The following is a 26,619-nucleotide window of genomic DNA, read 5'->3' on the forward strand; positions in this document are numbered from 1 at the left end:
CAAATTCAGAAGATTCTAAGGATGACTTCATTCAATTCCACCTTCGCTTCATCACTTTCAAGGTCCCCATGTCGTGGATTCTGCCTGGGCGTGGATTCCTTGAGGTGGTGGATAGACTCACTCTCACTTCTTAAGCTCACTATTTTCACCAAGTGGGAGATATCATTGTTGTAAGGTTGACTTGGTGTTGTATTGCTTCTCATAATCATTCCAAGTATTGAATCATCTTCATCAAGCACCTCATCTCAGTTGATTGATCATCCTGGAGGGAAAACACTGCATTTTGCCACCTTCACTTATCTTGATCTTGTGAACATCCAAGTCATGGATTCTGGCATGATAAGGATAAAAGTCACTGTCTCACCTCATAATTGTGGATTCCACCAAGTCATGAAATTTCCCCAATTGTGGATTTTGGGCACTCATAGAATTACTATGACATTTGGACTTCATTCTTTCTTGAGGTTGATTCTGTCACTGTGAGGGTTTCATCCTTGGATTTCCAAGAAAATTAACTTGACTTGTTCTCTCTTGTATTTCCCTCAACTTCATCCACCTAGTCTTGATCAATTCTCGATTCTACGTTCTAACCTAAGGGTGCTTAGTTGTTTACTTGATTGTTCATCACACCTTAAGACTCACCTTGACCAGACTTTGAAGGTTGGACTGTGGAGCATCATTTGATGAATATCTTGGCACTCACTTATCGCCTAAGCACTAAGAGCTGCAAAGAATCCAAATCAATCGAAAGGGAGACCTGTCTACTGCATGACTACCTAACTTGATCACATCTTGACGACAAGGCATTGCATCCCCTTACAAACAAGAGGTTAAAGATACCAAAATTATTGCCAAGCCAGATGACTAAGCTAAGACAACTACAACATCAAGCAAAAAGTGGGGTTCTCCATTTGCAATGGGGCGATGTGTGAAAACGTCACAACACCACCCTTCCCAAGATTGTTGGTCCTCAAACAATCATAAATTAGGATGTTTAATTTCCGCACTCTCCCATGTACCATCCTCTTTAGGAAGTTCTTTCCATCTAACCAAATATTTTGTCATTGTTTTATTTCTTATCTTCCTCTCTCTAAAATTTATAATGACCTTACGAATCAAAACGTATTTCTCTTCATCATCCAGTGGAGTTAGCTCTAATGAAGGAATTATTTGACGTCCTAATTCTCATTTTAAATAGGAGACATGAAATACATTATGAATCTTTCTATTTTTTGGTAATTTAACTTTGCATACAACTTCCCTAACTTGTTTGATTTTATAGGGACCATAGAACATTGGTTACAATTTCTCCACTCCACTCCTTTTTAGGGAAAACTTTCTATAAGATTGTAGCATCAAGAAGAACATTTCTCTTGCTTTGACCGTTTTTTCAGTTTAATGCTGATCAACATATAATTTTGGCGATTTTGTGCTCTTTGTAGATTCTCTTTGAGTGATTCCAAAATTTAATGGCTTTGCTTAACTAGATCTCTTGCCCCTGGTACTCTATTATCTATGGTGACCAAATCCACAAAGGATAAAGCATCATGACCATACATGACCTTGAAAGGTGGATGGACACATGATATGTAGTATTATAATAGTTTCCCCCAAATAAAGCTATTTTACCCAAGCTGTTTGATGCTTGGCTACATAATTCTAGAAATAGTGCTCAAACCATTGCTTGACTATTTATGTTTGTCCATCAGTTTGTGGATGATAGTTGGTACTCAGGAATAATTCAATTTTTGTTAAATGTGAGTTTTTGTCAAAATAAGTTAAGGAAGCAACTATCTCTATCACTTACTATATTTCTTGGCAACCATGTAATTTGAAAATCTCTTTGAAAAACAACTTGGCTACTTGAGGCACCTCAAGCTCCATAAATATGGCAAAGAATTGACTATATTTAGTAAGTCTATCAACCACAACATATGTAGTGACTTAGGGAGTCCCGTAATAAACTCCAACAATACTTTCCTAGTTTTTAGGAATTGGTAATGGCTGTAATATTCTTGCAAAAAAGACATGTTCTATTTTATTTTGTTGGCAGATAAGGCCTTTCCCTAACATACTGAAGAACATCTTCTTTGAGACCCTTCCATGAAAATCTCTCCCTAATTTATTGGTAGGTCTTAAAGTAACCTTGATGTCTTGCTACTGGTGTGTCATGTGCAGCCTTCAAAACCTTACCCTTTACCTTCGATCTTGGGATAAGATAAATTTTGCCTTTGTATAGAATAAGGTCTTCTACTATATACATTTAATCATGGATCTTTCCTTCCAAAATATTAGTAGCAAATGCATTCTTTCCATATTCTACTATTATGTTAGCTTTACAATCAAGAGAAATCTTCGATAATGAACATAATTGAGGCTTCCTTGATAGAGCATTGGGTACTACATTATTCTTACCTTTGATTAAAATTGTAGGCTTGAATCTTGCTTACCCATTTTTTATTACACTATTGTTTAGATCTCTTTGATTAAGAAAGACTTTCAAACTATTGCGATTTGTTTTGACCACAAACCTTCCACAAACCAAATATTTGTCCAAAATTGTTTTAGATCATGCATTATAGCTAGCATCTCCTTATATTAGATTGAATAACTCCTATTAATGTATTTTAACTTTCAGCTTTTGAAAGCTAGCTATTGGATGTCCCTTTTGCATTAATATTGCTCCAACCGTTTCACTTTAGACATCACATTCTAGAACAAAAGGAAGTGAGAAATTTGGACTGGCTAGTATGTGACATGAATTTAATATTTTCTTAAGTTTGTCGAAGGCCTATTGAGTTGTCTTTGTCTGTGCAAATGCTCCCTTTTTACGTAAATCTGTCAATGGAACAATTGATTGAGAAAATTATTTGACAAATATTCTACGAAAGCTAAGAACCCTAAAGAACCCTTTCAACTGAGTTAAATTTGTCTTTCTGGGCCAATCTAATATGGCTTGTATCTTTTGCTGACCGACTTACACTCCTTGACCACTAATAACATGCCCTAAATAGAGTCTTTGTCAACCTAGACTCACATTTGAATTCCTTAGCATAAAAAAACACTGTTGCTCAAGTATTCCCAAAACTTCATTTTAGATACTGTAAATGTTCCTCCCATGATTTGCTATACATCAAAATATTATCAAATAGTACTAATGCAAGCTTCTTTAATTGATTTTTGAATACATGGTCATACATTAGTGGAAGGTAGGGGTGTTGTTAAACGGAAGGGCACAACTAAAAACTTGAATAGCTCAGAATGACTTTAGCAATCTGTTTGATGCACATCCTACTCCCTTACTCGTATGTGATGATACCTAGATCTGGCCCATGCAATTTGTCAATACTAGGAATCAGATATCTGTTTTTAATAGTTTTTTTGTTTAATACCTTGAAATCTATGCACATTTGCTTAGTTCCATCATTCTTTTTTATTAAGACAACTGAAGATGACAAGAGCTAGAATTGGGCCTAATATGATCCATCTCCAGAAGTTCCTTAATTGTCTCTTCAATTTTCCTCTTTAAATCTTCTTCGATGCCTAAGGAGTGGTAATTATTGGTTTGTTTTGGTTTCTAGTTCTATAATTTGTTGAAACCCTTTATTAGAGACAATCTTGAATTGATGTCTTTGGAAACCATGTGGTGCTTGTCCAAGAGTGTTTGTATATCCATATGATAAGATTTCTTACTTGTAGTGGCTATACAAGTTACTAATTACTGTGTTGCCCATGCTACTTGTCCACTCCTAAAACACCTCTCCATTCTTTTTGTTGATATGATTCTAAGAGCTCCACATTGGTTTCTTCTATGTGGACCATATAGAAGTCATCTTGCATCTTGTGTCTACCAAGAGCAATGTCCAATTGTTGAATTTACTTAGTGCATGGAATGTTAAAACTGTCAGCCACTATAGTATTGAATGCATTGAAATATTCTATTTGTAACCCTCTTCTAGCAATCAAATCTTCAGTCAATGAAGCTATGTGTTGCTCCATAGTTGATTAGAATTGTAAGTTTTTGCCCCAACAAAACTCCTTGTACTGATAAAGGATGATATTTAGGAGCATCTGACTTGGTTGCAAGTGCACCCCTTGAATGTTCAGCTTCTTTTACTTTTTGATTTAGGATCATATTTACTCACTTTGGGCTCCAATTCCTCCTCATTAGACATTACTTCTATGTAATATACTAGGCCTTTTTCCAAATAGTGGTGTCTAGGTTCCCATGGGTTACCATAAGAAAAACTTATGATATTTTGGTGGAGCTCATTTTTGTTTAGTTCATCGAAATTGCTCTTTGATGGTAATGCCTTTACTTGAGAAAAATCTTTTTGAAAAGGTTTCATATTCAGCCCTATAGACGCGGTTTTTTAAATGAACTTATTCTTGGTCACCAAAGTTTCTAGATTCAAAGCGTTTTTAATAGTCTCTTGAAGGATCAATGGATCAAATGCCTTAATCAAACCGCTAAGAGGTTCGGTTAACCCTTCGACAAAAGGGACAATTAATCTTCTTCCCATAACATTAGGCACCATTATAGATTATTTTTGGAATTTATCTACATATTTTTGTGCTATTCCTTTTTTTAATTGGGTCAACTCTCTGAAATGGACTTGAGGATCCTTTCTATTGAACCTTTCAATCAACCTGTTGAAAAATTCATCATATGCATCTGTTAGACCATGACCTTGGGTGACCAACCATGGTACAACATTGGTGAGCTGTAAGGAGGTGAATTTGATGGCATCATCCTCGGTCATAGGTTTCAGCAATTGCACCCATGCACAAGCAATACATCTATTAGAACCATCAAATGTAGATAATGTTAACTTACCCAAAGCTCATTGAAGATTATTTTGTGTTGGTTTGGTCCAGGTTGGATTCTTGATCCATCATTGCCTTTCTTCATATTCATGTAATTTGTGAGAGACATTGCTTCTTGAATCTTTGTAGGGAGTTTTCTATATTCTTTATAATTGGTGGTGACATCATCTTGCATTGAATTTTGTGTTTCTCCAATGAGAACTCTCCTTTGAATGAAAGTAGGATAAAGAGGTCAATCAGCAGACCCACCCTTGGTTCTTTGTGTGACTTTTCCACTTATTATTGTTTTTGTTATTGGCTCCAAAAGACCTTGCCTTACTATATTGGTTGTTGGAATTATTATGTGTTTGTTTGTTATGCATCATATGTAACATTTGTCCCATCATATCTAACATAAGATCAACTTTTCTATCAATCTCATTTGCATAATTGCAGTTGTCTTTCTCTCCATCCATATTTGCTTCCTCTGCCTCAAATTTTGAGGGAGTCTCTGTCACTTTGTGCTTAGAAAACTGATTTTGAGTTTTGCTAAGTTCTCTTTGATGATATCTATTGACTTTGTCATTAAATTGTATAGGAAGAGCATCTCACAGGTTGGCAAGATCCAACTTTGATACTGTTCGTAATATCCCACTTAATTTTTTAAAATTTTTCCTAGATATGATATATCTGGGCTCACAATAAATTATAAATATGAAGCTAACCCAGAAGTTGCAGTTTTTACAGTTTTTTAATCTAATTTTAAATGCGATACTTATAATATACTTCAAAAAATATTGAACTTATCCTTTGTATCTGCTTTAATTTAAGCCAAATCTGTGGTGATCTATCTTCATTGGAATGTCTCAGAAATCTGCCCCAATCAAGGGTTTTCATCCACCAACTCAGCAATGGAAATAGGGGGTTTTCATCCTCTCATTTCTAAGCTAGAGGGGTTTTGTCCTTAGGTTTTTGAACCACAGTCTGCAGTCCACAAGGAGTAATAATTCAAAGATAAAATGTATTCACAATATCCCCTTCTCCTTTCTTGTCTCTTTTTAAATACCTTTCTTCTCTAATAGTCATAACTCTTCACATCTCCTTTGATGTTTAATTATAGTTTCTTGTAATAATATTAATTAATTATTTAACTGGCAACCTTCTTACCTTGCAATTTCCTTTTCTTAGGAAAAAGGCTGTGATGAACTTTTGTTTGAGTCTTATAGGCTTACTCTGTCTTATTGCTGAATTTATTTTGTAGTGGCTATTTACAGCTGTGTCTCCTTTCTAACTTCCTTTAAAACTGAATTTACTGAAAGCATACTTTTTAGTCTCTCTATGGGATTACCAAATGATTTGGAGGGTTTAACCTTAATTTATTTTTAAGGAGAGAGCATTACACGTGATGATAACTTAAAAAATGGGTATTAAGTATTAAGAAATCACATTGCTCAAAATGATGTCTGAGTCGGCCTTCGAAAATCATGAACAAAGTCAAACAAATTGTATGATTTCAAAGAAACCTAATAGAATGGATAATGAGCCGTTTAGTGGGCTTTGGAATTCAATCAATTAATGATGCAGCCAATATTGAAAGGATATTGGTTTAATTGAAGAAGCCAATCCGAGAGCCCCCAGACAAGATTTTTAAACTTATGTTTGCACAAACATATATAAGGGTATGGCGTCCTCTGCAAACATGTTCATCATTGACTGGTCTTCATACGCACAAGATAGGAGCAGGTATAGGGGTTATTTAACACATGTTTTAGGTTATGGAAGTTCAATGACTTGGTTTTGGACATTAACTTAGTTAAGGATGCATCTATACTATATTCTTTGTGTAAGCAATTTAAGGGAAGTTTTCTTCATGCTTTTAACATATACTTAGTTGTTATGGATCTAGATTAATTGCTGACTACAAAAACCTGTTTGATGATGGAAAATATAGGAAGAGGGAGTCCCATATACTCATCAGTTTGGCATCCACCGAATATTACATATTTTCAGCATACCAACTGTTGAGAGAAATCAGTTCACTGATAGCTTTATCAATTGTGCTGTTAGGAATAAGAAGCTAACCTTTAAGAGGGTGTAGAAGTATATACAAATAGAAGTTATCATCGACTTATAGATAAGATTCTAAAGTACCTATAGGGACCAACAAGTTGAGCTACGGAATTAGGAAATCCAAAATTCTTTACATGCTGACGAGGTAGAGCCTATCATGTTCAATTTGACTTGATTATATAGTATTGAATGCTCCCAAAGAGGAGGAAAATATTGGAACTAAATATGATCAAAACCATTCATAGATCAATTAGTGACAATGTTAAATATAAAAACATATGCAGATATGTAGATGTCCTAGATATGATGGTGATGCTGGTTTGGTATCTGTAATTCTCTTTAGAATTGTATGTGTTAACAATCCACTATATGAAATTAAGTGCAGAATGATGGCTTTAAACACCACGACATAGCAACATGTCACATGAAATGTGTAATAGGTTCGCTCAAATGGCGAACGAAAGGACGTGTGAAAGTTGAAATTTAAATTTGGTGACTTGAATATTGGGCGTTATTTCAATGCTTTTCGGTATTGACTTGGGTCTATCTTGCATCCCTTGTAAATGATTCAAAGGGTTAGTGTTGATCAAGCTAGTGAGGCCAAAGCAATTTTGTCTTGTCTTTTGAACAAAAGATAGTGTGCATTTCTTTGAATTTCTACATGTAGGAATGGTGTATTTTTTGGTGTCCCATGTGAATGAATATGATGATTCCTTTATATATTCATCATTTTAATGAGAACGAGATGAATTTTATTACAATTTATAAATTTTGGAATGTAATTTATGAATATGATGTATCATGATTCATGATATATTTATTCCAGTCAATAAAAAAAATGACACGGTGCATGCCTATATATTTGCATTAACGTTTCTTTCATTTTGTTAATTCTAAATATTTATTGCATACTTATGACTAATATTTAATTCTTTCCCACATTCTGGAGGGAGTCTTCTCCTTGTCACTAAACCCTATCCCTTGTTACTTTTCCTCATCCCCTTTTATTAAAATCTTGGGGTAAGAGAGTTATTATGTGTTGTATAAGTTCATTTTATGAATACTTTTGTTATTGATGTATATTTGAATGAATTGGATATCTCATCGATTTCAGTATGCAAAAATGTGTTTCCAAGTTTCCTACTGAAATGGTCTTTATTATTCTTTTACAATCATTCTGACTTAATCTTTTATGTCTAATAGAAATGACTTTTACTGCCTCATTTTTATGGTTTTCTTTTACATGTAGGAGTTTCTTGAAGCTTATATTGGAAATGTGAAAAGAAGGGAAATTTTATATCAGGTAACTCCTATGGTTCACTATTGTCGATGAAGATAAATTATTTCTTCTAATTACTCCAATTATGGAGTCAAACAAATTGTTTTTGCATCTGTTGAATAAAAAATGCTATCATCAACAATATGGGCAGTAATGTCTTTACTAAATGATTTCAAATGTTTTCTGTTCCATTTATTCTTTCTTCCTTAGTGTGGGGTAGGCAACTGTGTTAATCAGTGGACTTCTGGCATGCAGCTAATACTACCTTATTCTTGCAATTTGTGATTTCTGTGAACATGGCATGCACACTCATGAAAATTCTTTAATCGCAGTTTGCAGTTTACGAAAGAATGTATTAATAACAAGCAAACATATTGATCATTGTAAAGTTTCAAGAAACATAAAATTGTTTAGACTGATAATTGTTGATTGGTTTGTATTTAACCAACCCATATTTCATTCATACAATCCTAATCGATTGTGAGGAACTATCTCACGCCTGGAAAGAAGAACCTACTCTTGGTTGACATTTTCATGAAAGATGTACTTTAAGCACTCACCATTAATTTGACATTATGTTTAATGTCTGCATTGAGAATTGGTTTTATGTTTCCCTTGATGTGGGAGATACAATTTATATGTTGTGGCTTTGACCTTAATGATTTCTTTGAGTGATGATTTATCAGTTATAGTCTGTCTAAAATATGTGTTTTTCTTTTAGGATATTTGCTTTTCCTTTGCCAAAGGCACTGATGCATTCCCCTAGTAAAGTAATATCCTCGTTTTAGTGTTACATTTGTTGGGATGCCCCTTTTCCTAAGATGCTGCAGACATCTTTAGCTTTCCTAATATCTCAGGGATATTGGGATGCATGGGGTACTTTTCTAACCCTGGGGTACAATACCCAGGGAACACCGTTTCATATTTCTTAGGGGAGCATATTACATTTTCATCATGGAAATGATTTTGTATAGCTGTCATCATATTGTGTTGGTAGTAGTTTCTGCATTTCTTATTGCTGTGATCTATTCTTGTCCTTCTCTTTCATGTATTATATTGTGTCATGCCCAAAATTTAGGGCAAAACACAACCGACAATTTTTTTTTAAAACACATAATTACATGCATTCATTCGCTTTAAATAGTTGTGACAACTTAACATGTGGTTCTAACAAATTATTAATTGATATTAATTACCATCATAACAATTTACGATAGTTCCTAATATCAAGTGGGGCGAATAAAATTTATAAGGGAATATTAAAATTCATTCCAAAGTCTTTATCATTTCGTTTGCGAATATTAGAACATAAATCAAACCATTTCTCTTAACTAGACATTAACATAATTTACTTGGTTCTATATTAATTACATATCAATTTTTCCTCCATCCTGTAATTACGTTCCTCCTTAATACTTAATTTTTACAAGAAATTGGCTTCTAAGAAATCAATACTAAAACCTATTTAATTGCGTTAATATTATCAAATGGAGCCGTTACAATTAAAGTGCCAATCATCAATGAGATGATTAATTTTACCTAATAAAAGTTCCCTCTTGGGTTAATAGGGTTCACAAGGTTTAGTCCGCTTAGAGGGATTAATCTTTACGCCCCTACACTATCCTCTTATATTAATTATTTAATTACTTTATTTAATAATTCCATCTATTTATGAAAATCCAATTAGATCTCCAAAATTAATTTACCAAATTCATCCAAATCTTTCATAAGATTGAACTCCAGAACATTTAAAATTTATACATCTTTTTAAAATATGCCCATTTGATTCTCAAAAGCATATAAAAGTTTATAAAAGTATTTAGACTAAAAATTGCCCTATTCATCCATATTTTCAAATTCTATAAATATATTGCAATATATATATATATATATATATTAAAATATTTATTTATTTATTTTTTTGTTTTAGCTTTATAAAATATGCATGCAACCCTAACTTAAGATGTAAATTATAAACTACCCTATATATTCTTCAAAAAAAAAAAAACTCTTTTTTTCTCATGTTACCCTAGCCCTACCCGGGCCAGGGTTTTACTTTGAGTTTCTCGCATTGCAGGGCCGATCAAAATCGAAACCCATGGAGGAGCGGCTGAACTTTATTTTTTTAAAGGGGAGAGGCAGTGGCGCGGGGGTTTTACCCGGCCGCCACTGTGTGCGCACACAGTGGTGGCGCGGGCGCCGCCCATTGTGTGCCCACACAGTGGCGGTCTGCTGGCCGTCCACTGTGTGTTCACACAGTGGCGGCGCGAGCGCCGCTCACTGTGTGCCCACATAGTGGCGGTCCATGGGCTGCTCACTGTGTGTTCACACAGTGTCGGCGTTGGCGCCGCCCACTGTGTGCACACACAGTGGGTTTTGGCCCTTCGCTCGAAACCCCATTTTTTTAAATTTATTTATTTATTTATTATTATTATTTTTTTTATATATATATTTTTTATAAGTTTTATATATATATATATATATATATATATCTTTGCATTATATATACAAATATGTTTTTAAAAAAAAAAATGAATATACATAAATATATGTATATATATACTTTCTGTTTATATACATATATTCAAGATATAAACTTAAATAAGCATAGTTTGAATGCACTTAAATTATTTCTTTCTTTGCTAACCTTGTTGCTTTATTCAAAAATAGGCTAAATAATTTAGATTTATCTAAATATAGTTTTACTTTCTGCCAAAAATAAGGTAACTATCAGAATTAAATTCACTAAGAATAGTATAGATTTTATTTTCTGCAAAAAGATAAATAATAGAGTACGAAAATTTTAACAGCAACTACACACATGTGATTATTAAACTAGATAGACTATTAAATTTCCAGACTTAAATTCCTGCAAATACATATGCGATTTTAATTTCTGCAACTTAATTTATCTAGAATCTTTTAAACTTAGCCATGCAATAGGAATTAAATTGGAACTTTCATATTCGAAAACAACATGCATGCAATCATTAAATCATTTCTTTATTTCCTTAATCTATTTCATATGCATAAAGGGGTAAAATAAATTTCATTTTTCTTTCCTAAATATTGTATAACCTGCAATTATTAAAGTATAGAAAAACTTTAGGAGCTAAATCCAGACTCATTTCTTTTGTATAGCATAAAACAATATTTCATCTCTTTAAGGTACATTAAAATATGAAGTAAACCTTCAATACTAATGGATCTCTCATTTCTATTAAATGAGGCTCTCACAAACATTTGATACCTCTCTTTTCAAAAAAATAGATACGACATAATTTTTCTATTACAATGTTGCAACTTAAAAACATAAACATTCCAATTCCCAAATATTTTCTGAAACCCGCAATCTTTACTTGTCCTTTTTCTTTTCTTCCAACAACCTGCAAATAAAACATAGGCTATGACCATGGAGTGCTCACCTCCCAGCCTAGGCTAACTAGTAGCCACCCCCGAGCTCGGAGAACCAAGCCCTAGACAGGCAACAAACATGCAAACACAAAAGACAGAAAAATATACAACTCAAACACAACCCCAACCTAGGCTACACTGCACCACACATTGGTGATGTCTTTTCAAGGGTGGTAGTGGACCAAGTACCCTGAGGAGACTGCAAGTATGGCCAAATAGATAGCCACCTCATGGCAAACAAAATACATCAAGTATAACATAATCAGCCCTTTATTCCTTATGCCCCCCCAAGGCATTCATGCCTTATTTCCCTCCTTATGACCCCCAATGCATAAACAAGCCATGCAGCAAGGGTCACACAAATTCCCTTGTGATCGCTCTCATAACGAGAGTCTCTCACTCGAGGGCTGTCACTTCTACCACCCACAAGATCCTCCTCTCTCCCAAGAGTAGGAGATCTTGATTACTCCCAAACACAAAACAAAGTATAAAACAAAATACCAAATAAATTTCCAAAAGATCATGCACGGAAACAATTCTCTTTTTCACAACATTACTTACAAACACATACAATAAGAAATCCATTATATGATGAATACGACCAACCTTAATCTGCCCAAAAGGTAGTCTAATTTTGTTGAGGATGAGCAGCCCAATTCCACGGTTCTTCTCTTTCTACCCTTAACTAAAATTCTCAAAAACCAATATTCTATCTTTTCTTTACAAAATTCTCTTGTCTCCAAAAATGGAGAGTGGGTGATTACCCTCAATTTTTTTCAATTCTTGCTTAAGAAGCTCATTCTCTGAGTTCTCACAAGTTTCTAAAAACCAAAAAGGAAAGTAAAGCAAAATGGGAAAAAGACTCCCATTCGAATAGGAAAAATCTCAATTAAATTTAAACTTCTAATTTTCAATTTTCGCACAACTCAAAAAAGCCAATTTTTAAAGCGTCAAAAAGATCATTTAAAAGTAGAAACTTGCCTAAAATTACCCCTAACCCCTAGGTATACCTTATGGGCTTTAGGAAACCCTATTAAACTACCCCTAGGTGTTCATTTAACCCATTTTAAAACCCTCTAAAGTTTATTTTCGGGTCAAACATATGTTGACCTCTCCAAAGATTCTTTTCCCAAAGCATTTATGACAACACGTTATATTATTTATAAAAAAAACTATAGTTAAACACTTTCCCACCAAGAGACAAAAATAAAACATTTAAATTTAAATCCACACGTGTCAAGTGACACAAATAAAACACTTTTACAAATTAAAACATGAAATCGTCTCTTGTGGGTTTTACACATTAAATTTAAATAACACTTAACACTCATGCAGCATATACTGTTACAAATAAAATACAACACAAACGGGGTGTTGTCTCTCCAAATAGACAACCCCTGGCTTACGAACATACATAAGTCTAGGTTTGGTTCTCCGTAATATTTCCATGGTCACATGGATAATTCCTGCGCAACTCAATTTACACATTAGTACTTTCCAAATAATATAATATAAAACACCTGAATAATAATGCACTACAACCACTCAGCATACAATATACATTTATCAACCAATACATATTTCATCCAAATAACTCCACATAACAGTTATTGTCATTCACATAATTTTTATCCATTCATTAAAACATGCATTCCTATTCCTATCATCATAGTAAAGTCCTGCAAATCCAATAATGACATACCTCCTCTCAAATTTATCCTATTCTAGGATCATCTAGAGTTCTGTATCTATAAAGCATATAAATGAAGCATCCACATTCATAAATGTTACCCAATCACAGAATCATATAAGTTCTACATCCAGACATAGCTGACATACGTTAAATCAAGATTATCAAATCAATGGGTCTTTTAGGGTTTCAACTTCATAACACATCAAAAGTACACCACTAGGTGCGATAACTCTATAACTTGGTTCAATTATTTTTCTCACAAACCTATCTGCCTAACACAGTCCATTCTATTGAATTATAAAGCATTTATTAATAGGTCAAACATGGTCAACTAAGTAAATCAAAGCTTGGTTTGGGGAAGGCCTTACATATTGTTTGCTTCAAAATGAAAATTTTCAATAAACTTTGTCACTTTGCTATTTGAGTTTTCAGCCTCTGTTTGCATTCCAGTAGCAATATTGTTCTTTTGAGCTAATCTATTTCTGGGTTAAAGAATGTGGTATATTCCTTGCGTTTCAATATGAGTTAAAGATGTAAGTTCAATGCTATATGTTAATAATGATTTGTAAGTGGTCATCCTAATATGTGTAGGGCTATATGGACATGTTATTGACACCTTTTCCCTAGCTGTCGATGAGACACACCTACCTCATCCATCACGTTCCTAGCTTACTGTAGGTATCATTATTTACACACTAAATTATTGATCTTGATACTGATTTAGTAAAAAAAAATAAAAAAAATTGAGGTTGGGTTTGTTTTGGGTTCATCCATATAAAAACATATAAAAATAGTAAATATGTACATATATTTGTGGCTTAAATCAGGAATATTAAAGGCAATATGCATATTTGATATTTCCTAATATTTTGTGTACGGAAATAGTCATGGACTTTATACAATAATAATAAAATTAATATAATATCCTATAAATCATAAATAACGAATAATAACATTAATACATTGTTAATTGTACAAATTAATTAACATTACATTGTAATCATAATATAGTGTGCTAATTGGTTACTTTTCATGTATATATTAAAATGAAAAAAACAATATTAGGGTGCTAACATTACGTTAAGGCATTATACATATTAAAATACAATTATATAAAGATGTGTAGTGCCTGTTATTAAAGGTATAATAAATGTTTTGATTATATTAAATTTCGTAAATGCTTGGTGCTGTCAAATTTTATTTAAATCATCAACAGTTTGGGTCCATCAAGATTGACTTTGAATTGTAAAATGCAAGGGTTGAAGATGAGGTAAAAACCCAATGTTGTGATTATATTTGTTACTCAATTTGTTGTCATTATATATTTTGGGGATTTGTGTAGGAACATTGTCCCATAGCTCCATGATGAGGAAAATAGACAAGCCTTGCAAAATGCAATTTGTTTTTGACAAAAAAATAGAGAAATTCATTGCTGAATTTGTCATGGATTCAATGTGGGTTCTTTGGGGATGAACCCACAAACGAAGTATCAACCTTTTCTTGCACCCTTGCCTACATTTGACCTGGAGTAGGATTTGGAGCAAATCATAGTTGAGCAAGGGAGGTTGTTGGGATAAATCGGTAACATAGCTTGCATGTAGACCTTTGACTCTCTCAATAATTCTTGAACTATATATTCTCATTACTCAACTCTATTGATTCATCAATTGGAAGTTGGAATTGGGTTGGCTACAAAGTTGGATTACGTGAGTAATTTTACATTTGCTCAACATCAAACTAATCGTCCACCTAAGCCGTTTTTAGTTTTTAGTCATTTATGCAAACAATAATCTTTAGGGCTCTATCATTTCTCACCTTGTTTTTTGGAAAGGTGTAATGTTCTTTCTCTAAGCCTAGTCAGTTTCATGACCATTAGCCTATTCCTCAAGTTCCCATAGGATAATGTGGGTACTATTTTTGGAGCAGTTGGAGTTCAATTTCTTTGGCATTTCTATTTATGGCATTGAGCTTTGTTGTCGGTGAGATTCACGGTGATGCTTTTAAAGATTTTTTTGCCATTTGGTTTGTGCTCCTCACTTCTTGGAGCCCATGGCTATTTTTAGCAGTGTTCCACGGGGACGCGTCCCCCCCTTTCTGGCCGCGTCTCAGAGACGGGGACATCTCTGGGACGGGGGGACGGGGACACGACGTCCCCCGCCGTCCTACCACCGCCACCCAAGCATCGCCGGAGACGGGGAGACATCTCCACGTCTCCCAAGCGTCTCCATGTCTCCACGTCTCCTTGGGAGACGTCTAGGCATCTCCTTGTCCCTCGAGAGCTATTTTTAGCAGTGTTCCACGGGGACGCGTCCCCCCCTTTCTGGTCGCGTCTCAGAGACGGGGACATCTCTGGGACGGGGGGACGGGGACGCGACGTCCCCCGCCGTCCTACCACCGCCACCCAAGCGTCGCCGGAGACTGGGAGACATCTCCACGTCTCCCAAGCATCTCCATGTCTCCACGTCTCCTTGGGAGACGTCTGGGCATCTCCTTGTCCCTCGAGAGACGTGCAGACCTCTCTTGAGGGATGGGGAGACGCCTAGACGTCTCCCGTCACCCCCACGTATATGCAATGTTTAAAATTAATTTAAAAAAAAAAAGTGAGTTTTGTCATTTTGTCTTTGACTCTAGTCTCTTTTGTAATGCTATTGCTATTAGTATTTGTATTTGGCTACTCATTGTAATGATGAATCATGTAATCATCTTTTTTATTATTTTGCAATGGCATAAGATATTCATATTTTCCTTTTTCGATATAATAGAAATCTCCAATTTGACAATTTCATTTGTCAAATTTTATTTAGCAAGTAGCAATTAGCATTGAAGAAATCTTGGTATTTAGATTTAGTATTTCAAATTTCCTATAGTTTCATTTGAAATGTAATACTTATACTGTTATACTGTCATACATCTTTTCAAAACTAGTTTTTCAAGTACTATATGTATATGTATAACCATATCAGCACCACCACCCCACCACCCCCCGCCGCCGTCCCCAAGCTTAGGCCCTTGGTCCCCCGTCACGGAAACCCATCCCCGCGTCCCCCTGTCCCCCGTCCCCAACGCCGGTGGAACACTGATTTTTAGTAACTGTTTCCACATTGATCATCCTGTGGCACCGGTTTCACTTTGGCTTTCTCAGTTTGTACATCCGGTAGCTTGGCCATGTTTTCCACAACTTAGATGGTTTATTTTAGATAAATACTTAGGTTATAATGTTTTGATTTTATAATAGACTTAAGTGTTTATATGATATTTTGAAAGTGACTTTGGCTTTCATGGAATCATGTCGAGGAAAAGGGAAATATTTTATTTTATCAAACATTAGACTTCATAAAGGTGCGTTTGGATTTGGAGAAATATAAAAGGGGTCTTTTTGAGCTCATTTGATTATGTGTGAAAGTTAGTGTGAAGAGTACGCTGCTGGGGTTTTTTCCAAGAACTTCTTGAAGACGAAAAACTTAATGGAGAATAGGATCCATGGTGGTTCGAGATCTTCCCTGGGTGTTTGTTGACAGGCTCATCCAGAGTCTATATGCTGGTGCTTATTTGTGGTGATTCCAGAATTGATTTGGAGGGGTGTTTGAAGTTATAGGTTTTTGATTTATAAAAAATTAGGAGGATCTTCAAGGTATTTTAAATGCAGGTTCCTTTTCAGTTTTCAGAGTGTATGCAGTGATTGGTTGTGATGGTTGACATTGGGTTCCTCTTATCTGGGAATGGAGTTTGTAGCCTTTTTGCTTGGGCGAATGAAAGAACATTTGTAGCTGGGTGATGAAAGTTAATTGAGGCGTAGAATTGATTCAGGTTGCTGAATGTAGGGGTTTTGGAGTAGATTGAAATGCTTATCAGACTTTAAACTGTCGGCAAGGGTTTGCCAGTAACTGATTAATTCATGCTAGTCTCCCTAATCACATCAAACTGGGCGTATGACTGAAATTGAACAGGTTGAAAGTATTTTGCATTAAATATTTAGGGTTGAGGGGCAAAATGAAGGTGACTGGCCTGGGATTTGAAGACCTTTACCCAGTTGAAATGGAGTTAAATCTGGGCAATTTCTTAGCTGGCTGACTTCTCTTAAGGCTGGCGTGAAGCATCATACACTTGCTTGCAAGTGTAGGCTTGTGGGAAGGTCGATTGTCATCTGTAGAGGAAATGAGGTCTTTCTTTCAGTGTCTTTGCTGCTGTTAAGAGATTCCCGAAGTGTGAAGATCATTCCATCTGCAATGTGTGAGTGGAGGCAATTTTGGAAACGTGACAGTCTATCTGGTGGAGCTCTGGAGTTTTTGAAGCATGCTGACGCAATTCATTTGCTGTGTAATCTTTAAGGTCAGAAAATTAATGATATTTCATATGTTTTCCTGTACCAGCAGATTGTCAAATTAAGATATATTATTTTCTGTTCTTGTCCAAGAATGGTCTCCATGAATTTAAATTATGCAATGCATTTGGTTCTAGGTTGAGGATAATTAAATCAGTTCCAAACAGAAACATTCCCTACACATGCATGTAAACTGTTTGTCATAATTGTTCCATGAAAGTAGTGTAAAAAAACTATCAATTTTTTTTTCAGTGGTGAGTTGTTACAAAAGGGTGACAACATCCTTCTTTAACTAATTGTACACCATATTGTGTGACTTGACACATCCTACAAGAATAGATTGGACACAAAATCCCACTTGGCACTCTTAATTGACAACTACTTAATGCTTGCCCTGTCAACTATAATTCATAAGATGGAAGTGAGAAATCAGTGGGGTGAGTTGTTGGAGTCTTCGCTTGTAGTATGTAATGGGTCAAGTTGGTGGTGCATCTTTGCTTACCTAATCCAGCTTCTTTGTGCTAGTGTACAAAAGTTAGTGCTTCATCTTCTTTGGGCTTCTTTGTTAAGTTTCCAATTTCCTCACCTCATTTGCTGCATCTCCTCGATAACTGCATGGTTGGATAGCGAATGCAAGATCTTACAAGCTTACAACATTTGCATGCATTCACTCTCCTCTCCCAAGTTAAAGATCCTTCTAGATCCTTTAGCCATACCACAATCTTGTTTCGCCTAGGCTTTTACAAAGTAGGAGATCTTGTGCTTAAACATCCGATATGCATTGTACACCTCTAATTACATTAAAATTCTCATCTTTCTTTTTCCAAGCAATGATTGTGGTTGTGACCATATAAGTTTACCATGAACCGTTGGTAGTAACCATTATAGGTCCTAGGAAGCCTCTCATATTTACAAAATTTATAGAAGGACTTTTAATAAGTTAATTATAGTCCAAATCTTTTTTGGGTTAATTGAAATACATTTGAAAGAGAGTGGAACTCACTTTGGAAGAAGGCACACTTCTACAATTTAACATATAGATTTTTCTGATGTAGACTATCGGTTTATTAATGTTTTGTTGGCATTAGTCGTAAGTTCTTATTTTTTGTTGTTAATGACTGTATAAGTGTAAACAAACAGTAGTTTAAAGGAAATGTTAGCCAATAGCTTTTGATGAAGAAATCTTACAACAGTATGAGGAAAGGGGTCATTGTGAAGAAGAAAGATCAAAGGAATGATGCCAAACCTCAATTAATTAAGTGCAGTTGATTCCAAACAAAGGCATGAAAAAAAATACAAAGTGGTGAGGGAGTGGAACAAACTAAGCAACTATCTATCTAGTTACTAGAACAACAAGAAATAAGATAAGGACTCTGAAAAGTTGCCTCTGATAGGAAATCAAGGCCACATTTATGGAATGTTAGCCAACATTGAAGCATGGGTAGGAGCTTTAGCTGAAATTGAGGAAGGGCTTAATCTCTACTAGAACACCATATGCCAACTGCAAGTGCAGAATTGGAGAAGATACACTTAGCAAATGTCCCTTTAAGAGGAAGGAAGTGTAGATCTTGCAGATTGAGTAACATAAAAGATTTGATGGAGCCTTTTCTTTTCCCTTAGAAGGAATCCTTGACTTTGAGGAAGAGTTGAAACACTAATGTCTACAGTGTACACAAAAGAGGAATACATTGCTTATGAAAGAAATAAAAGTGGAACAAAAGAAGTACTAATTGAAGATCCACAACTAGTAATGTGAGGGCAAGCTGAAGCGATAGGAGGGAGTAATATTGAAGGGGGAATTTAATTTTACTAGAATAGAGTTTGTATGACTGCTAAAGGAAGGGTTGAGTATAGGGACATGTTCAATATGAGTGAGGAATGCCCAACAGTGACCTTCTAGAGGACTATATTTGGAGGGTCACTTTAGATAAATTCAATGGGTTATCCACCTACTTTATCTCCTATGGAATGTTGCCGGGAATAATCATTATGTTATGTTGTCATATTATGTTTATGTTGTCGTCGGTAATAATGAGTTACGGCGGTCAGTTAGTTAATCGTCCCGAAGGGCAATTGGACGCGACGGTTGGTCGCACCCCTTCGGGTATTATATATTGCTTACCTTTCCTTCGAAGTGGATCATGATAGTCGTGTCAAATGTAATGTTATAAGCACTTGATGTACATGGACTGTTGAATTAATACAGAGACTGGTTATTTAATGTATTTCCGTTATGTTCTGTGCATTTACTTTTTGCATTTAACCATTTACCCGAGAGGGCAAACATGGAACAAATATTACCAAAGTTTATTGGGGATAGATTTGAAGATCTTGTTTTGCAATTTAGTACGTGCGTTACCATATGGATTGCAAACGGGTAGATGGGTCAACGACATTGGTTGAGTTTCTTTCCAGCCACATAGCGAGCTAAATTTTGAGAAAGCTACATGGGGTAAACAAACTAAGTCATTCAAGAAAGAATTCAAATGCTTGAGAGATGATAATGAGATGTGGAAATCTATGATATCTAATAAGGTATATGTTAGGACTGCTTTGGGCAAATTCTTTCATTTGGATTAGATTTAGGTTTTCCCGCTGTTTTTAAAATTGTTTAAGCCGCTTCTTTTTGAAAATAGCCTTACCGGTCATGGTTTTAATGGGAAATTATTTTGGCCTGCATTGCTTTGGTCATGGTCTTCCTGTGTTCTAGGTCGATTAGGTTTTGGTCCCCTCTGCATGTTACTTAAAGGGTTTATAATTGGTCATGTGCCTCGATTATCCTAAGGTGGGCCTCGATCAATAGAGAGATTGTGTTTGTGCTGAGCTGTTGACTGATGTGGCGGACAACACATACTTGAATCGTTAACTCGGGACTCAGTGAGTGTTGTGTTCTATGTTCAATGAGTATCCGAGAAAGATATTGCGGCTATAGCAAAAGGATACTCGGAACTCGAAGAATGTGTTTTCTCCACTTCAATGAGTCCCGAGAAAAGGAAGAGTGAGCGGAATGTTGGTGGCCAAGTAGGATCCAACATGTCAGCTCGGGCCTCGCCAAAATAGCTTTCGTGATCCTGACGAGCGCTGAGGGAATGAAATAAAGTGACAAAACAAGTGACGTGACTGACAACTTCCTCGGTTATGGACATTTGAATTTCACCGCTTGCCATCAATTTCCTGAGATCGACGGTGCATATTTAAACTTGTGTAAACCCCGTTTGTGCCACAATTATTCACACGAATTTCATTTATGAAAAAAGGGTTGGTTAGTTTGAGTTTGAACAATTTTGATCACGAATTATTGAAAGGGTTTGGTGTGGAATTGAGAAACTAGGTCGTGAAGGTGTCCAACAGCCATAAAGATCAAAGAACGTAGGCAAAATTTAGTAAGTTCTGTTAACCATCTCTTTAGTTTTTCTTCGAAGAGCTTGATAAAGGAATCAAGTGTATCCCTAGTTGAAGTATTGTCAGGGTCTAGGGTAATCTTGAGTCAATTTGGGAAATGTTTACCCCTTCGAAAAGCTCACAGTCTGTAGAACTCAAAGCCAAGAGACAAAATAAAGATAAAAGCCTTCATGATGACCTAATTGCTCAATTGCCCGGGTCATCTTATAGACCTAAGACAGGGGCTGGTGTTTTGAGGTTTGTTGATAAGGAATCTGATTGTAGGGAAACTTATTTTAAAATTAGAGGGCACCATATTTTTAAATGTTTTTATATGAAGTCGGTTCTGCAATTCCTGAGTGCAATCCATGGAGATTAGGACTGGCTAGATTAGTCGTTCCTAATGTTTTTCTCAATGTAGACTTAATCAAGGTTTTAGCAAAATGTTACAACGCTGAAGGCCAATACATTAGGGCCATAAATGGAAGGTTGTTAGTCATCAACAAAGATACAATACTGGAGGTATTTGGCCTAGAAGACTGTAGAGATTGTGATACAAAGATTGATTTGGAACAAAGTTTTAAAACTCAGACTTGCCACGGACTCGGCAAACCCAAAAATTGGACTCGGACTTGGATTCGTGAAAGACTGCCAAAAAAAAAAACCGTAGTTTTACAAAAAAGCATAAAGAAATTAATGCATTTAGAGAACATAAGAGCCATAATTGAAACATTACACATGTCATGTGATCTCCAAACACTCAATATTTGAAATTTCATCATTCATACTCATAGAATCATACACATTACTCATAGTTTCAAACTCTAAAATGTATAATAGCAGCATAAGTTTATAAATGTTTACAAAATTACATATAATGATATGTCCAACTCCAAATGTGAAAACAACAATAAACAAACTAAAGAGAAGACTACATCTTCCTCTTTTCACTTCTCCTAATATAGTTCAATTTTTCAGGCCTTGAGCTAGAAGTAGTAGCAGTGGGTGTTGTGGTATCTAAATGGTGAGACGATTCTTCTTCTAAATGAAAGTCCTCATCTTCGTCCTCATCTTCATCCTCCTCCATTTCCTCCAATCTTGCTCCTTCTGCTTCTTGTGATGCTCCTCTCTCTATTTTTGCAAGTTCTTCTTTGGTAAGGAGGACATCATCACCATCATTTTATTCATTCACGGTCCAATCACCATATGGATCAATTTCATCCAAGTCAATGGCCTCATGTGAAACACCCTCCACCTTTCTAACTCGAAGGCGAAAGTTGTACCGAATGAAGACAAGATCATTGAGCCGCTTTTGTGTCAATCTATTTCTCTTCTTTGTGTGAATGCTCTCAAATACACTCCAATTTCGTTCACACCCAGAAGCACTGCATGGCTGAGACAAAACACGAACGACTATCTTTTGAAGATTAGGCGTGCCAACACCATAATTCTCTCACCATAAATCGACAAAAAACATTTAGAAATATTAGAATTGAGAGAAAAATGTAACAATCAAGTTTGTAATTTTTTTCTTGCAGTATTGAACTAAGTTAATTTTTTACCTGTTTTTTGTTTTCCTCTCCTATCAATTGCTAGTTGTGATGAGAAGAGTCTCCCCTTTGCACTCTTGTAGATCTTGAACAATGAACATTTCCAAATTCATAAATAGATAGTCAAAGTGTCACTCAAATTCAATTCGCCACCCGGTACATAATCAAATACTTTGGTTTATCATACCATTTGATATAAAAATGGGCTCTTCCTTCCTCCACCTTAGGTTGAGCTCCGTACATTAGATAGGCCCCCATGAACCCTAGGAATTGCAGTAGATCTTGAACAATGAACATTTCCAAATTCATAAATAGATAGTCAAAGTGTCACTCAAATTCAATAATGAACATTTCCAAATTCATAATTAAAGATAGAGCAATTGCAAATGTCAAATCTCACCTCCAACTCTTTAAGAACCTTGTCTCTCAACTCAGCATCAGGTGTCATCTTATCAATGCATGCAATAACACTTGCCATGACCTCCTCATCAGCCCTAAATGAATCGGAGAAGTAGAACTTCGGGTTCAAGAAGTAGGCGAAGGCATGTATCGGTTGGTGGAGTTGGTTTGTCCACCTACAATCAATGATGTGCCAAAGGATTTCACATTTTCTTGTATTTCCACGATAGTAATGTGAAATGGCCTATTTGGCCCTATCCATTGCTTCATAAATGAAACCCATTGGCATGCCCTCTCCATCCACCATACGAAGAACCCTTACCAAAGGTTCTGTCACCTAAAGAAATGAAAACAAATTTTAAATTAGCACAGAATTAACCCCAAAAAAATAAAATCAGCAAATAGATTATCTTGTATAAAATTACTTTTGTGTTTGTTATTTACTGCAGTCAACTCCTTTCTACTTTTGTTGAACCCTTCATCAAAAACAATGCTTACAATCTTCTCTGCTTCAAGTTTTTTGGCATATGCAGACCCCAACCAAGCATCAGACACAAACATCTGCTTAAGATGAGGAATGGCACTAAGAATGCTCTCCAAAGTGATGAAGTGGCTAGCAAATCGCGTCACTCTTGGTTGCACAAGGTCCTTGCCATTTGTGTGTTTCTTCATCAAAGCAAGCACCCAAGTATGGTTGTAGATGAATTTGGTGACACTTCTTGCATCTTCAACCACCTTCTCTACCCATGTAATCTTCCCAATGTCCTCTAGCATCAAGTCCAAACAATGTGTAGCACAAGGACTCCATGTAATCGTAGGATGCCTCTCTATAAGCATTCTACTTGCAGATACATATGCAGCTGCGTTGTCCGTGATAATTTGGACAACATTTTCAACTCCAACTTCCTGAACCACCCCATCCAATAGATTACACAAAGTCTCTGCATTTTTTATTTCATTTGAGGCATCAACAGACTTTATGAATACCATTGCACCATTTGAAGCCACCAAGAAGTTGAGAAGAGTCCTATTTTGTCCATCTGTCCATCCATCGGGTAAAATGCTGCATCCTTTTCTCTTCCAATATCTTTTTTGATCATCAACCACAACTTGTGTATTTCTTACAAATTGCTCTAGCAATGGCCCACTGAAGTCATAACCTGTTGGGGTCTTAAACCCCTTACCCGCAACTGTTAATGCATTAACCAAACCTTCCCAATACACATTGTTTGCTGCATTGAAAGGTATATTATTGTAAAACCAAAAGTTTGATGCTGCTATCTTTGCTTGTTCATGCTTCTCTTTATTCCATCCTGTACTTTCAAGTGAAGGTTGTGCACCTGGAACATTGCGTGGTACAAAACATTTAGGGTCTGTTCTAACAAGAGTGGCACTAGCCTCACCCTCATTGTCACCAAAAGATGAAAGTGACTGATGACCACGAGTGTGACCAATGGGAGCTGGAGTGGACAATGTGGGATTCATTGCAACTGCCATGGCTTCTTTTGTTTTTTGCCTTTCTTCCTTTTGCATATCATGTTGAGCAAGAAGGGCCTTCATCTCTCTAATAATCTTAGGAGTTGTATTGGGGCATTCGTCCACACCAAATCCAGGTATTTGTACAAGGTGGTATTTTAATCTATTGATTCCATCCGTCATCCATTTTGTACATTCGGTGCAAGTGACTTCCCCCTTTTTGCTTCTAAGAATCCCATATTTCCATGCTTTATCTCTTTGTCTTCCTAGCCTTGGGGTTGCCCTTGGAGTTGAACTTGCCATTGCTGATTTAACATGAAAAAATAAAAAAATCAGCAGGGTTTTGTGGAAAATCAACAATAAAAATGATAATGAATCATTTGGGAAAAATAGCAATAAAAAACTAGAAAAAAATATAAGGAAATAAGTTAGGAAAGGAAATAGAATTTTTTTTGGCAAAATATCCCCTTGTTTTTCAAGATTTTTTTGATTTTTAAAACATGGAAATGAAAAAAAAAAGAGGAAAAATCCTTACCTAGATCTCTTTTGTTGATTTAATCTTCTTTGCTCTTCTTCTTCAAACCCTACAAAGCTGTTTTCACCAAGAAAGAAAGGCAAATGAATGAAAAAATTGAAAAAAACAAACACTTTTTAACGTTTTTGGGCGTCATTACTGGGTCGCGCGAGTCCGTCTAATTGACTTGCGATTCTGTGTATTTGACTCGCGTGAGTCCATTAGAATGACTCGCGAGACTTTGAAAATGACTCACCAGGACTTGCCTTTCAAAACCTCGGCGAGTCGGCTCGTGGTGTCACTGGACTCGTGAGTCCGTGGCAGGTCCACGAGTTTTTAAACTATGATTTGGAAAACCTAAAGGTTGAGTATGATGGTACAGAAGGGCTCTTCAGAAGAAAATAGTTGCCTATTCATAGACCTAGGTATGGAGATAACCTGCACCAGTTTGCTAGAAATGAGGTGCTCCCATACAAGGTGGATTTGTTCTATAAATATTTTGAATTGACCTACTATGCAATTTGTCAGGTATTAGGATATAGTGGGGACCCTATGATGCCCAAGGAGTTAATGCTGCTTGCTTGCGATGTGCAAAATGAGACTGATTACAGGTTTTATGATTACCCCCAATTTGTTGCAGATGCATTGCACGAGTCACTAGTAAAAATTCAATGGGGTGGTTCAAAAATTACTTTCAAATGGTATTCATTGCTGATGCACATGATATTATTTTAGGGACAAAAGTTTGGTGTATGGAGTCCTTTTCTTAAAAAAAGAACTGTTCAGAAAGGTGTTAAGATGCCAATCCAGTTGTGGACTACTATTTGGGATAGTGGATATCAGCATTCTCAAGCTCTTGTGTTTGAACAGTATTTTGTCAAAAAGGTGTATGCTGCATGTGGTATAGAGGTTCCTCGGTTGAGAAAGCAAGTGATGAATTTATTGAGACCAAAGGGGAAGGAACAGGAAATCAAAGTAAATATTGACCATAATTGGGCCAACTTTTACTTGGATGAGCAATATACATACATCAGGGTGTATGGATTCAAGGGAATGTCACATATTTTACCATTCATAGTTTCCTATAGATTGGCTTCTTTAGAGATTGTGTGGCAAATGTATGAAGCTTCAGCTCCTTTTAGGACCAGCCAAAAGGGATCCTTCTTGCCCATGTGTTTAATAATTGGTGATTTTGAAATCAATTCAAATAAAGGTTTTGAGGAAGCTATTAAGTTGCTTATGTCTTTTCATTTGCCACTAGGATTAAGAGCTAGGGAATTTGACCCGGAAGAGTATTACACTTTTGCTAAGAGGGCAATGGCATTGGGGAAAGTTCAGCATGAGTTTGAACTAAAAGAAGAATTAATGAGGAATTGTGATTCTTATGAAGAAGTGCAGGCAAGAAGACCAATGTACTTCAAAGTACAAAAGATTGAAAGTAGGAAAAGGTTGGAAGACCCTTCTTATGAAGGTCTTTTCCCGGATGAGCATGATAGGGTAGTGAGCATGGAAAAGATTATTCAGAATGCCCCTGTTCTCCTTGCCAACCTATCTATTCCTCCACTCCCATTCCCAAGTCCATCAACTTTTGCAATAGGAGGACCAGTTTGAAAGATCCCCAACTAAAATCTGATCTGATTTTGCTTATTGTTTCAAAACTTAATCTTTGACTAGTGATAAGGATGATTGAATTTTGTTTGGTTTTTGAATTGTTTC

At 35.8% G+C, this 26,619-nt stretch overlaps 1 protein-coding gene across 1 annotated transcript in view; it reads left to right on the forward strand.

Moving 5' to 3' along the window:
- Window positions 1-26,619, forward strand: part of LOC131060196 (uncharacterized) — a 153,906-nt gene that overhangs the window by 34,691 nt on the left and 92,596 nt on the right. The window contains exon 6 of the mRNA XM_057993343.2: window positions 8,126-8,179. Within this exon, the coding sequence (XP_057849326.1) occupies window positions 8,126-8,179 (54 nt within the window). The remainder of the gene's footprint in view (window positions 1-8,125; window positions 8,180-26,619) is intronic.

The sequence above is a fragment of the Cryptomeria japonica genome, chromosome 3 (genome assembly GCF_030272615.1).
Source record: "Cryptomeria japonica chromosome 3, Sugi_1.0, whole genome shotgun sequence".
NCBI lineage: Eukaryota > Viridiplantae > Streptophyta > Pinopsida > Cupressales > Cupressaceae > Cryptomeria > Cryptomeria japonica.